A 14,848-nucleotide genomic window follows, 5' to 3' on the forward strand; every position below is an offset into this window, starting at 1 on the left:
TTTTCTCCACGCCCTGCAGTCCAAATGATGAGTTGTTCTGGTGTCCAAAATCAGTGCAAACTCTTGGCCTGGATGTTTCACCATGTCTCACTGTAACCTCCATCTCCACTTCATATTTCATTAAACCGGTGTCAGGATCTTTTAGTCACATGCTCCACTCTCCCTTCTGCATTTCCCCAATCAAAAGTGCCTGACAAGACAAAGAGCTGAGCCACAGAAGGTGCTTGTTTGTTTAACGTGCAGCTGTGCATTGCAGGGAAGGCAGCTGAGTTCTTTCCTGGTGAGTTTCACACAGGCGTCGACTCAAACAGCTGTTAACCCACAGACCTCAGATTATACGGTTATATGGTTAAGCTTAAAAAAGAAATATAATCCTGTCCTACAAATACATTTGCAGATAGCTTTAGCTGCTTCGTAGATTTTATGGAGTGCTGTTACTGTATGCTGACAAGGGGCTTACATTGGCTTGACTATCCATCGATTGTCACATAGGCGAGAGACGTAGCAAGAAATCTATAAAAAGAAAACTCTGTGGTTGTTTATTAAATCTCACTCTTAGAGAGGTTTCTGTTTGGGCCTGCCACTTGGAAAAAGGTCACCCTGTGACTAATAGCTTCCGTTGTCCTCCCACCTATCAGAGACTCCGGTTATCTCTCCAGTGCATTGCGGGGAAGTGGCTGTTGCCTTCAGCACGTCTCCAAGTGTCCATCAAGCCAACTATTGTTTCTTTTATTAAAGGTTTCCTACGTCCAAACTTTCTTCACTCAGTCGGCAACAAAATGTAACATCAATAATTTAATGTATAGCAGTATTAGTTAGTAATGACGTAATAACTGTAGGACGCTTAGAGCTTCTACTTGTACCATATGTTTCACTTCACACTGAGCATATTCCATCTTACCTTAGAGAAAGAAAAAACTGAGACATTTGGCCTTATATGTGAGCTTCCCAATGAAATAATTGGTTGGTTTGAACGATTTTAACTGTTATGCGGCTAATAAATCCTCGCAAGGACTGACAAACGCGCACCAAAAATACTGTATTGAAGACAAAGGGGTAAATCTGAAGTTCGGAAGTAAAAAGAGTGAGCTTCAGTCGTTCGTGTTTCAACATTCTTTGCCTCTGTCAGCAGTTACATGACATTGTAAGCCATTGAAACCAGGGCAGACAAACAGCATAGTCTGACCTTTAAAATATCTACACCATTCAGCCGTAGCACCTGCCAATAGAAGGTCAGCCTGTCTGTGTGTGCATAGAAACTGCTGAAAAGCATTACTTTTCCATTACTTTGTCAACTTGGAAACAAATTCTATCACAAAGAGTGCAAAAGACAGTCTGGTGTATTGTCTGCCGCAAGAGGTGAGTGGTTCTCCTTTGATAATCTCCATGATTATCAAAGTTTTGAAATATCCAAAGACGATTTTCAAGGGTGAGGTTGATGTTGTTTGCTTTTCATGTTTTTATTTTAATTCAAATATGCACACATTTGAATGCATAAGCAAATTAGTTCTTTAATCTGCAGCTTCCTTAGGGCTGAGAGTATAAAATGCATACATCTTTCACCGATGTGATCATGTAATAATTGAGTGTTTGAAGTTAGTTTTCTTTCATGGAAGTTCCATCTACGCATTTCATGCTGTGGCCATAAAATAAACTGCTCTGCATGTTACAAAGTCCCTGAGTTCTTTCTGAGGGTTGAGCACAAAGAAGGCTTGATGTGAACAAACAGAGGCCATCTAAAGTATGTTGTTTCCCATCTGGTTTAACGCGAACGCACAAATATTCAAGCAAAGACTCACAAGCATACACGCACAGACACACTGATTTCAAAGATAACTCCACTCCTCACTCCCCCATCCCCATCACCCCCTCCAGATTACAGATCACATGTCCTGTCACACAGTAGTCATAGGAGGAGGAGTGGATAAGCTCAGCGGAGCCTAACACTGTGACCACTTGTGGCAGATTCAGAGCAGAAAACCAACATGTCCTGACCTTTTATTGTCCACCAAGACATTTCTTTATCTGTTTTGGAACAAAAATGCACAACCATACGTGGACAAAAGAACAGGCAGATAAACATGCTTGTTCATTCATAAAAGCCATGGTGTCGGGTTTGGATTGCTGTGCTCTCTGGGGGAAACCATTGTGTAGGATCTGGTTTGTATAGCCTCAAGATTTCCACCAAGCTTCCTCTGAGCTTTACAATCACTCACAGGGGTCTCGCTCTAAGCTTAGCTTTGACAGGAACTCCTGGTGGGATGACTTGAGAAACAGTGATTCTTTGAGGTATCCTCAAAGGCCAAAATGTATTTCCTCATATACAGTGCATAGGCCTTTAGAAGTTATATTTCAAGACGGGTTTGAAAACACCGCTTTTATCAATAACATCATCCAAGGACATTCTCAACGCATCAACCAACAATCTCAAATTTATCTCATCATTTACCATGAATTACTGCAAAGGTTTCAACTAAAATGCTTAAACACAAGATTATGTCTCATACTAGTTGGCCCCCCATTCTTTAGCTAAACCCTGGACCTCTGTGCGTGGGAGGCCAAAGAGGGAGGAGAGAACTGAAGTTTTTTTCCTGGTTACTTTGTTGCGATAGACTTTAACCATATGGAGGCAAGAATGTATAAATTACCTGTGTATATGTTAATAGTAGAAATTACTAATTTTGCCCATCAAATGCAGAACCGAGCACTAATGGCTGCTGATTTGTGATTTTTTTTAAACGTGTAAAAATATGAGAAATTGCTAATTTTAAAGTTTTGGACTCATTGGTTTAATCCAGCGCTCTACACCTGCGATCTTTGATCATAAACAGTGTCCCTTCCTTGAATGCCAGACACATCTCTCTGAGTGTTTTGGGGAGATAATAGAACAACCTGCCTCTATGCAATCAGACAGGGCACAACTTGCATAACATTCAGAGAAGTGTTGATGAAATCTGAGTTCACTCCAAAGTATAACTGGATTGCAAGGTTCAGCGGAAAGAAAGCTTGTTTCATGGCAACCAGCCTCCCCTACAGTTTTGATGGGGCCTCAACTGACATGGTTCTGCCCAGCTGTTTGGTTGCCCTTGGAGACTGATCTAGGGTCAGCATAGGTGCCATAGGTCCTGTGGCGACGACTGAGGTAAAACCGATGTGTGTTCAATGTTTTGAATTAATGTGGAGGCATATACTTCACAGCAACCCTCCCAGAGTCAGCAAGGTGAATCTGGGAGTTGAACCCAAGGTTGTCCCCACCCTCGAGTAGAAACCTTAGTTGAAAAACACAAAGAGAGGGATTTGTGCTGTCATGAGTTTCTTTAATTTCTCTGAAACTAAAGTGGTTCAAACTCAACATTAATTCCCAATGAAAAAGCTGAAGTCAAGTTGTTCGTCTGGACATTGTCAGTGGTTTAATGCTGACATATTCAATTAGAGTCTTAACATTTTAACACAGATGTTGTGGCTGAAACAGGGGGTTTGGATTGGAGATTTATAGTCTAATTTGACGAGTAGAATGATTAAAAGGAAAATGAATTAAAATTTAAAGGTGGGGTTTGCAATTCTAATCCAATCTGTTAAATCATTTGCCCACGGACATTCAACTTACTTTCTAGTTTGCCTAGATACGCTGTTGTTGTGATGTTAGCTATAGAGGAGAGTTGAAATGCTGTCTGGAGCTGGTGTGTTGTCTCGTCCTCTCTGCATGTTAGCTTCAGTTTGCTAACCCACAAACTTACTAATTGGTTACATTACTTGCTGTGTTGTTGTTCGCTCTATATCAGGTTACATGTCGTGGTACTGGATTTCTCCAGAATATACATACCCCACATTAAAGGCAGAAAAATGTCAATTCTAGCTAATCAGTCACCTGTATCGATTTTTTTCTTGACTTTTAAAACTCACCACCTTCCTCTGCACATCACCTTAGATTCCAGCGTCACAACTGAATTTCAAAGTTCTCTCACCATGCAAGGAAACTGTCCCCCACTTATTAAAACTAAATCTGTCTCACATAATCTAAATATTTCACCCTGAGTCATTTCCTGTGATGGTTGGTTAGAAAAGCCCAAATTCTATTTATCATTCATATTCATCATGCCCCAACTCAGCATCCCCCAGCATCACTGAATTAACTGGGGCACAATATATTTTGGTAGAACAACACAGTAAAAAGTAGGAAAAGTAAAGAAAGTAAAAATAAGCACAAGAGTCACATGTTGCATGAGAATTAAAGCTCATACATCATGTATCTTTAGTCCTGTTGATCCACTTAAACACGAACGGTGTTTTGTGTTTGTGTGACAGAATTAAAGGCAAGGACAAGTTGAGGACAAGCAGAGGACAAGCAGAGGAAGGGTGTCAACGCTACAACTCAAGTGCAGTTTTCCAGATGTTTTGCAAAGGATGTGAGTTCATTCTTCTATAGTCCAAGACAATCTTTCTTAACACAAAACAACCCCAATGTAAACAAGATACCTTTGTCTGTCAGGCATGAGAACACACACACACACACACACACACACATACACAAACAACAGCATGTAATAAGGGGGGAAATGACTTTAAGCAAGATAATATACATGCCACATTATTTATATACCTTATTGTATTTTCAGACAAGACATTACAAGAAACGTCCTAACCTGAAGACGACAACACAGAAATTCACAACTCCAGTTTATCATGCCGTCCCTTTGTTTTTGGCTGTCCCTTTCTGCCAGTCAACTCTCAGCGGGCTTCTTACTGTCGTGCTACCCTTCCTGAACAGTTTCCTAAGTTACAACCAGAAACCACACTGTTGTACAGTTTGCCTCCGTCAACTGTGGGCAGCAGAGGAAGATCATGACCTTTCCTCTCCAGTGGAAAACCTTCCTTTCTATCCTGTTTGGCCTTTGGCTAATAGAGTATCATTTCAGATGGCTTGACTCATGCACGTGGTTAATGTTTATGGTTGTATGTCCTTTATACTGTCCAGCTCCTACCTGTTCAAATACTAAAAGCTACTACTTGCAGAATGTGAATGATGTTTTCTTTAACTGTCTTGGCGTTTCCGTGCTCCAGTTCTTAAGTTCTGTTTTGAATAATTAAAAAACACGGTGGACCATCAAATCAAGATGTCTAAGATAAAACAGGGAGGTGGAGATCTGCCTCGTTCCCCGTAGTTATCCAAACAAAGTGACGGGGATGCCTGTGGATCACAAGCACTGCACCTGTAAGTCAATCCGTAGCAGATGTGATCTTCTCTCTCTCTGGCTGTGAGAAAATTAGAGTTTTTTGAGAATACTTTTATAATGTGCATACAGAATACCCTGTATTTTGAGAAGTGTGCACACAGACATTAAGTGCTAAGCGGTGAGCTCTTCAGATGAATTTGATCAAGATGGATTGCAGAGCATTCACAGCATATACAGTATAAAGGCAGAAGGTTTAATAGTCAACAATTAAACAGTACTTTTTTAAATCAATTTAGCAACTGTTGTGTTAAAAGCAATACTGTTGAAAAGTGATATTCATGATTCAAGTCTTTGTAAGATTCATGGCACAGCAAACACTACAGATGCCAAGCCTTTTTTTTCTTTATATCCTTTAGCACAGATCTTTTTCCCAAGACAAAACAGAATCTCATTCTCACATGTTTGGTGAGTTGGTTGCATGGCCAGATGAACCTGTTTAGGGAACCCTGTTCCTTCCAAGTTCCCAAGTACAGAGCACACATCACCTGAAAGATGGCAGCTTCACTCTATTTTAAAGACCCCAAAACCAACCAATTGTGTTTAGGAAAAATACACCATGTGAGCACAATATACTAAAATTATGTCTGTGTTCTAACTAGATTTTGTGGCACAGTGCCTCCCTACATGACAGGGTACAAGATTACATAATAATGTAAGATATTGTACTTTTAGAGGTAAACATTCTCCAGTGAATTTGAGAGTAATCAAATTACCAAAATACAATTGACACAGTAAACCTGGGGCTTTTGGGGGCCTCTGGAAAGCTGTGGCCCTAAAGCAGTTGCAATGGATGGTAATGTTTGGGAACAGGTTAAGTGTTACGTGTATAAAGGAAACCGTACCTCCTCAAACAGATTTCAAATGTCTTTGAGGCATTACAAACATGGCCAATGGCACACTTATACAACTCACTACACTGGTGACCTTTGCTAGCTATCCGCTGTTATGTTCTCATCCACTTGGCCTCCGCCCAAAAGTTCAAATACTGTACGTCCTCGACTACTGCCAGTACAATTGTCGGAGCATAAGAGAACAAGAGTGTTGGCACACAATTCCACCCGTTTCAGCTGTTTTGGCCATTAGGTCCAATCAGTGCTATCGTCCCCTGTTCTTGTCATGGGAAAGGAACCGCCCCCCCCTCCCAACTCAGACTTGACCAGTGGCCAAAGGGTGGGGACGTCTGTGGGGACAACCCATACATGTGCAATGGGAAATTTTTGACCTCCCTAAAAAGGAAGAGGGGATACATTTCCTCACTGCATGAAACTTGTAATACTTCTAAAAAGAGTTCAAATTCCTCAAAGAACCCCTGCCAACACACATCGTACATAATCAGGATGGCTGGCGGTTTACGTCTTGACCTCTGAACTGGGAATATGTTTGGATCTTTTTGCCTTTGTCTTCTGACCAATATAAGGAAGCTTGGAAGAACTGTACAAGCCAATGTATCTGGAAAATGTGATTGCATGTGGAATAAGTGCAGTAACATTTGAGCATGGGAAAAAACATTAAAGTCAGGAAATCAGCTTGTCAGATTAGGTGGTATGTTCCCATTCGAGCCCTTTTTTGTACAGCACTCCTCCGCAGGCCCTAATGATTGGCCTGCTTTCAAGAATGCCATAATTGAATTTAGACATTACACCATGAATAAACAGCAAGAAAAACTGACAACTACCAACAATTAAAAGTTAATAAACTCACAGAGACACTATTTGACAAATTTCATTTTTATTCAAATCACCACAACAATTCCAAATGAAACCAAATGTGTCATGTTGGAGAACAGAGGCACGGAAATTTATTTTTGGCAACACAGCGAAGATAAAGAATAGGAGGAGCAGAACACGCCATTACTTTAGTTTGGTATTACGCTCATTGAACTGAGCCTGTCATCCAGCAATGCATCCGACGAGAGAGGGCTGAAGGGACTCCCTCATGCCTCCTTTACATACATCCTCACCGCGACCACGTCTCCCATTATGCATTTCTGTGGGGAAAAGACTGAAGGTCAAAAGAGGTGCCCTTGTAAAGATGAATTAATGCGTTTTGAGTTTGGGGAAGAATTTCAGCTGCAGCTATCATGCAAAGGCTATTCTTACCCATCTCTTTATAATATGTGTATGACATTTCTACAGCTAATCTTACAGTTGTTCTAGTATTACTATATGCTAATAGTATTTCTACTATGTCTAATGTTTAACGATTTTTTATAGGATTTTCTTAATCTCTTATGATCCAACTGCATTCTTCCTAGCCTACTTAATTGTATTGCTTCCCCTTCATTATATAAGGATTCTATGTAGTACAATGACGTTTTAATTCCCTACTTTTATCCTACTGTAGGTTTGCTCTCTTAAGTGGAATGTGGGAACAAGGGTTTACAAATAATTTTAATCATCATTTTAATTATTACTGGTCATGAACGTATTACATTTGCATTGGGAGCGTAGTTATTACAATTTAATCATCAAATCAAACGTGAAAAGAGTCTATTATTAAAAATGCAAAGATTTTTATGGGCGACTTTTGACATTTTACCACTGCAGAAACTAACGTACGGCATACATTTAAATATAAAAGTTTTCGCAAGAGAAAAAAATAAAAAAGTCGGGAGAAACAACACACTTACCGCTATCAATTTCCCATCTGCGATCTCCCTCTCGATATTAGTTTCTTTGCCGTCCCAGCTTTGTTTCTGCACAAGTTTGCCGTTCTCCAGAGTCACCACGGTCTGCAGGGCACAGGACAGAGACAAGCCGTTAACTCCCAGCACGATAAAGACTCATGCTGAGATACATGTTCGTTTGTCCCTCAGAGCACACTAACCCTCGTCTTTCTGTCGTCGGCGGTCGTCTCTTCAAACGGCTCGTTGAGCTTGAACTTAATTTCGGTAGTTTTGAAGGTGCTCTGAGACTTCATGCATACAATCCCTTGCTCGTCCACGGTCACTACCAAATTGGGTTTGGTCCGATTCCCCACCTGCCGGGTCGCAAATCCCACACCTGCAAAGCGGGAGGGCAAGATCACCAAAATGCATTAATATATCAAACTTAATGTGTTAATGAGCAACTGCAACTAGTCTATTGGAAGTAGGCTAACAGTTACATTTAATTAAACCAATCAATCATTTGTAGGCTAATAACAACTGGACTTTTCAAAGCAGCTCAGATCATCCTTGTAATATACAAATTGCAGAGTACTGTCTGAAATCAACACAAAAGGCTGGCGTTACCTTTAAAGACGTTAGCATAAGTTAAAGTAAATTCACAATTAACAAATGACAACCTGATGGGTTTTCCATCAGCTAGCTTAAACCCCACACTCTCCTACCAATTGCTTTCATGTAGTCGTCAAAGTTCTCGCTGGAAATCATCTTCCACGTCCCAACAAACTTCTCAACCATGTTTGCAGTGTCTTGATGTGATATCCTCAAAAAAACAACCCGTGGCGTGGCTTGACTCTGGATTCAACTCTCTTCCACTGTGGCAACAGACTTGGAGCGTTTTTTAAAGGGCCACCCAGACATGCAGCCACGAGTTTGAGCCAATCATGGGCCGCTACGTCACACAATAGCGCGCTGAGATCCCGCCTCTAACCTCTGTGGATTAAAGGTGAATGAAAATGTCTGAATGCTTAATAGATCAATTATAAGCCATTAAACACATTGGGGTTGCCAGGTTGAGAAAAAACCCTTTGATTGGTTAGATTGTTTAACCACGTATTTCCACAATTGGGCTGCGAACAATCTAGACCAAGATCCATATATTACCAACTTATCATTGGAAACTGCAGACTTGATTGTTAAAAACCTTTATCCTCTTTATTGCAGACTTAATGGCTTTTAAAACATGGGAACTCCATTAGCATTTAATAATAGATTAGTAACATTATAACTGCATTATTATAAAATAGAAAGGATAAACACAAACTATTGAGATTTAACAACCTCACAATCCATGTGTTCTTATTAATGGCATAAAGGGGATCTAAAACATTAATAAATTAAATGATTTACTATTTAAGCCATTATTTACATGACTCGTTATGGGTTGGTAACTTGCTAGTACAGTAAAAGACATTAACATTGTTTATCTTAGACTATGGATTGTAAACCACAGCAGTAACATGCTTCGGCTGATCATAAAAGTGATGATGATTTTTCTTTATGAAAGCCATGGATGTAATAATACATCCATTAAGGGTAGCTAGCTGAGGGGGCAGGATTTCAGTTATCGGTCACTGGGTGAAAGGTATTTTTCTTTTCAGTGGGGCTGCATCTAAAACTATGTGCCAAATTACATTTGAGCCTGCTGTGTCAAAGGTTGGAGCTTGCATAATGTTCTCTCAAACACTGGAATAGTCTCTATTATCAGGAAAATGGTATATTATGCAACGACACACCATGACCCTCTATTGATCACAGCACATTTTTAGCAGTTAAAGCATTTCAATTGATGTGGTTTTTAATGTGAAGAAAATAAGCACAATTGATGGTGCTAAGGTCAAAACTACTTCCGGTACAATACTTTTTCACTTTGACAGTAGTAAAATTCATGTTGACAGCAAATCAAAAATTTCTGGTAGGATTTGATCCTTAAATGGTGGCAGAATTTAGAACATGTGACTCAAGAGGAAGAGGAACAACTGACTCAAAATCATGCCTGTCCAAATTACGTCACATCACAATCAATGCAGAGTTGCTTCAGTGATTCAAAGGTCACTTCACACCAGAGCCACAACATTTTAATGAAATCATTTAATTATAAACATCCATTATACTCAGCTGAACACAGAGAAAATCAACACATATATTTTACATGACAATCATTTTTTTGCTGCAAGTTTCGCCTGTAGATCCTTGGCTGTGCACCGTGACTGAAATGCACTCAGCATCTCGCTGCTGGTCAACTTTGCTCCCTTCATCACCAGCCTCTCTCCATCTACTGTAGTAGAGAAAAACAAGGACACAATGAGGTGACTCACGACGATACAATAAGTGATCTCTCTATGTCAGGAATACAAGAAGCAACGAGGTGAAAAGTTCACTCTGAGCAAAAGTAATATCCGTAGAATGTCCTGCTGACCTATGGCAGACATTTCTACTTTTGGTAAGTTCTTGACTTATTGTGTGTAAGTCACAGCATAATATCATGTAGTAACAACAGCATGAAATTCCTAGACGTGCTGAATTGTAATTTACTCTGCGTTGTTGGTCCGCATGTGCAGCTCCACCTTTTTCTGTGTTTAATGAGGTTGTACAATTGCCAAATTCAACATCTTGTCTTAGATAATTATTACTAAGCAATAGACAGGTAATTTATTTATCATATAAACATGATTGGTGAGATTAAGAATCCAGACTAGTTACAACACAAGTTGGCTTCATGGGGATAAAAAAAACTGTTGACTCTACATATCTTCAGTGGATGAAATCGATGGCAGGAGTCTGAATTGCAAATGTAAAACTTCAGTCATAACACCCGACAAAGTCTTACAGTTAAATATCTTCTCCTACACATCTAAATGTGGCCAGGTAATACTTACAATAAGTAATATCCACAACAGGTTCAGACTTGTCGTGTTTCACCACGGATATCACCTCACAGTTCATGTTGGTAGCTCTGGCCTTCTCTGAGCCCACCTTGGCCAAAAACTCCCTGTAAGGCAAGAAGAGCACAGCAGGGATGGAAAGTAAGTACACTTATGAAAGTACTGTACTTGAGTACAATTATCCAGAAGTGTAAAGCATTTACTTGATAAAAATAATTCTGCTCTGTTCTTAATTGGCCAGCAAACTCGCCTGACCTTAACCCTATAGAAAATCTATGGGGTATTGTGAAGAGGACGACGCGATACGCCAGACCCAATAACGCAGAAGAGCTGAAGGCCACTATCAGAGCAACCTGGGCTCTCTTAACACCTGAGCAGTGCCACAGACTGATCTACTCCATGCCACGCCGCATTGCTGCAGTAATTCAGGCAAAAGGAGCCCCAACTGCGTATTGAGTGCTGTACATGCTCATACTTTTCATGTTCATACTTTTCAGTTGGCCAACATTTCTAAAAATCCTTTTTTTTGTATTGGTGTATATATAGAGATACTGAATTTGGTATTTTCATTAGTTGTCAGTTTTAATCATCACAATTAAATGAAATAAACATTTGAAATATATCAGTCTGTGTGTAATGAATAAATATAATATCCAAGTTTCACTTTTTGAATGGAATTACTGAAATACATCAACTTTTTGATGATATTCTAAATATATGACCAGCACCTGTATAATGTGGTATGGCAGCTTTTACTTAAGGGGAGACACTACAGGCAAACATTGTTTTATCACGCACTGGTCAATGTTGAAGTTTGGGGCTAATTTGCTTCCATAAAATGTCTTCTTTCAGACTAGTGGAAAGAAAACACCCAAAATACACATTTAAGTTTGTTGGGGTTTTTTTTACTACACTGTCTGTGTAGATTTCTCCTAAATTCACAAAACGTTGGCATTAGATAATGCCTGACTTGCATTTTTAAACATAACATTTCAGAAAACCTGACCTGCAAAAATTAATTGTCTTAATGTAAGTAATCAACTGGGTAAGTTTTCATGGTGATACCTATTAGTTATTTACCTTATTCATCTTTGGTGCCTCCTCTTACGTAACAGATCTGAATACTTCTTCCTCTACTGCATTACAGAATGGTTGTTCACAAATACGGATTACATCAAGTATCAGTATAACATTTTTCACCAAATCGTTTCTATTTTGGGTTCTATTCATGATGCCTACAAGATATCAAGATGTTAATGTCTCTACACACCCGTGGTCCACCAGCACAGGGGTCTGAACTTATTTTGCCTGATTAGACCTCATCTGACAGAGGTTACGCCTTTATTATTCCTATTGGTTGATGAAGTTTGGTTATCTAATATAATTCAATGTTAACCTGAACAATCTAATTAGCCAGAATTAAGTGAAAACACCCGTATGAGTTTGCAGGAACCTTCAATACTGTTTTATCAAATCAATTAAGTTACAACTTTTTCTAAATTTAAAGTAATTTACTCACTTTACTTAGTCAGCATGGCAGGTACCAATGGGATTTGGATGAAGTAAAATATAGGCCCTTAACAGGTAACAGTTAAGTATGACAGGGAAGAATATGTAACTTACATAATAATAAATAATTAATAAGTTACTGCTAAGTTAAACAAAACCCAGCCTGAACTATCTGAGGTTTAGCAAATAAATAATCTTCTAGTTGTGACTGCTGTTTGGAAGTGACGTTACACTGTCGCTAACCTCACCACGTTGTCAAATTACGGTTTCAATTCAATATCAAGTCACACAAAACGACTACACGACACAACAGCGCACTAAACACACACGTCTTACCGTGTTGACCGGACATTAGACTCAAACGGAGAAAACTGAACCGCTATCCTCTTCACAGCCTTCAACACCACGGTCGCTTTTTTACTGGGAGCCGCCATGTTTTCTGTTGTGACCTCCGCTGTGACGGAGGTTGACGCGTCTCACCGAGAGCCACTAGATGGCGCCAGAGGATAGAAAACTCACCAGGGAGGTTAGGGAGTCGACTGGGTAATTGACATCACTATAAAACAAGCAACAAGGTAAGGTAATAAGATCGTAAGTTAATTGATACACATAAGGTATAAAAATGTCACTAATAGGCACATTACAGACAAGTGAACAGTGGATTTTATTTGAGCCATGCATGCAGGATTCTGTGATTAATCTACTTTTAATCCTCTGCTACTTGGTTTTTCAGTGATTTATATTCAACCCTTGACCTGCAGAGTTTAATTAACCTGTAGGCAGAGCTCTCTTACAATCCTTCAAAATCCTTCACAAGATTTGCTTCTTGCTTTTTCCTCTGGGAGTTGTTGCATTAACAGCTGCACCTTATTTGTAAATGCATCCCCAACATGGGGTCTAGAGAAGGTGTTGCCTTTGCTGAGGCCTTTTTGGTTGCTGGGTGTAAGACTGCTGTTGAGGCCTCTGCAGGTGTCAGTGATGTTCAACCACATTCCTGCTCTCTCCTATAATGTCAGGTGTATATGTAAGAACAATAAAAACATCACTGTGTGGTAGATCAGGGGTTTTCAAAGCTCTGACTACACCAAATAGTTAAAAAAAAGGTATGTCCTAAGCCATTTATTAGTTTCTGACCCTGATAGGGGGAAACAGTTACCAAAAACTACTGTTTCTCTGAACTCTCACATATGCAATTGCTGTGCTATGTGATCTCCTTTTGATAACTAATGCAATAAGTAATGTAATATTGTTTCACTTCCATTCACTGAGCCTCCCCTGAAACTGTTTGGAGACCCCTTAGGGTGGCCAATTTGAAAACCCCTGTGGTAGATTAACAGCCTTTTCACCATATTTTTCACAATGACATGACAAAGCTTATTAAAGCAAACTCACAAGGAAACCGACTGTGGCACCTCCCTGTAATAATCTGACAAACAATGTCCCAGAACAGAATTACGTTAGCAAAGGACGAATGGGGGGCTGTCAGGCACTAAGTCAATAACGGAGGTGCTGCTCTCCAAATAGACAATCAAACAGACACATCTTATAATCAAATAGACGAGGCTGAGAAATTATCCCCAGCTACTGTTGCTTCCTGCATTCAGCAGATGAAAAAAAGGTCAAGAGCTTGTCAGGGTATAAAAACACGACAGAAATGCATGGAAATGGAAATGCATTTAAATTTTGACCGTGTCGGCACTCCAGTCAAATTTAATCATTGCACGAATTGCTTCTGTAAAATAAGTGTCTGTGTGTAATGGAGGAGTTTGGCATCAAATCAAAACAACAATTATGCAGTTTTTGCGAGGGAAGGTTGTCAAATTAGATTTTCATAGTGTGTGTATCTCTTGGCCAGATGTTGTCAGCAGTTGCAGTAAATGTAAGTTCAGTACATTTTCTGTTTAGGCTGATAATGAAGTTTCAGTGGTCAGATTTTCTTTTCTCTTACTAAACAACTTGTTTTGAGAAAGACTCTTGCAAAAAAAAGCACACTAAATTTTGCGTGGCATTTGCACTTCCTTGAACTCTGGTTAGTATAGCTGGGTATTTATAGCCATGCTGTTTTTGGGCCTTGTGAAGAACAAATGTGTTATTCTCAGATGAACACACCCGCACTTGTACAATCTATCCTAACTTCAACACGCCTCAAGTGTCTTTCCTGAACGCACCACAATGCGACCCAGCCTGTGACAGTTGGACAGTGGAGGCACGGGGCTCTAAATTTAGACATACGGCTACTGAGAGGCAGAAGCATTTCCTATACACACCCACACCCACCCCAACACACATACACACACACACACACACACACACACACACACACAGTACACAGTACACTTATTAAGCTGTTGTACTGTATGTCCAGCAGTAAGAAAGCGGGGAAAACTGGCGCTCAGAAACAATGAATGCTCAAGGGTACGGTTGACCTCCAACAAAAAAAAGAGGCATTGTCTTGGTGCAGGATTTAATTTATTAAGTTCTCAGCCAGAGCACAATATTAAGTTAGCATATGTCCTTTTCATTATGACAGGATCTTACAATGATGCACTGGTGTT

The 14,848-nt window shown here is 39.8% G+C and overlaps 2 protein-coding genes across 2 annotated transcripts; both read right to left on the minus strand.

Annotated features, from left to right (window-relative positions):
- Positions 1–6,945: 6,945 nt before the first annotated feature.
- On the minus strand, positions 6,946–8,717 carry fabp4a (fatty acid binding protein 4a). The gene is made up of 4 exons (XM_038725207.1): positions 8,565–8,717; positions 8,061–8,236; positions 7,864–7,965; positions 6,946–7,221 (listed from the first exon to the last, which is right to left on the minus strand). The coding sequence occupies exons 1-4, from the start codon at positions 8,635–8,637 to the stop codon at positions 7,168–7,170; spliced, it is 405 nt and encodes a 134-aa protein (XP_038581135.1). The 5' UTR covers positions 8,638–8,717; the 3' UTR covers positions 6,946–7,167.
- Positions 8,718–9,955: 1,238 nt separating this feature from the next.
- Positions 9,956–12,783, minus strand: mrpl53 (mitochondrial ribosomal protein L53). The gene is made up of 3 exons (XM_038725208.1): positions 12,630–12,783; positions 10,779–10,891; positions 9,956–10,177 (listed from the first exon to the last, which is right to left on the minus strand). Exons 1-3 carry the CDS (start codon positions 12,725–12,727, stop codon positions 10,059–10,061), a joined length of 330 nt encoding a protein of 109 aa, XP_038581136.1. The 5' UTR covers positions 12,728–12,783; the 3' UTR covers positions 9,956–10,058.
- Positions 12,784–14,848: the final 2,065 nt, after the last annotated feature.

This window comes from Micropterus salmoides, unplaced genomic scaffold (assembly GCF_014851395.1).
Source record: "Micropterus salmoides isolate LMB-PRFRI ecotype aquatic unplaced genomic scaffold, ASM1485139v1 Ms_hic_scaffold_17, whole genome shotgun sequence".
In the NCBI taxonomy this organism is placed as follows: Eukaryota; Metazoa; Chordata; class Actinopteri; order Centrarchiformes; family Centrarchidae; genus Micropterus; species Micropterus salmoides.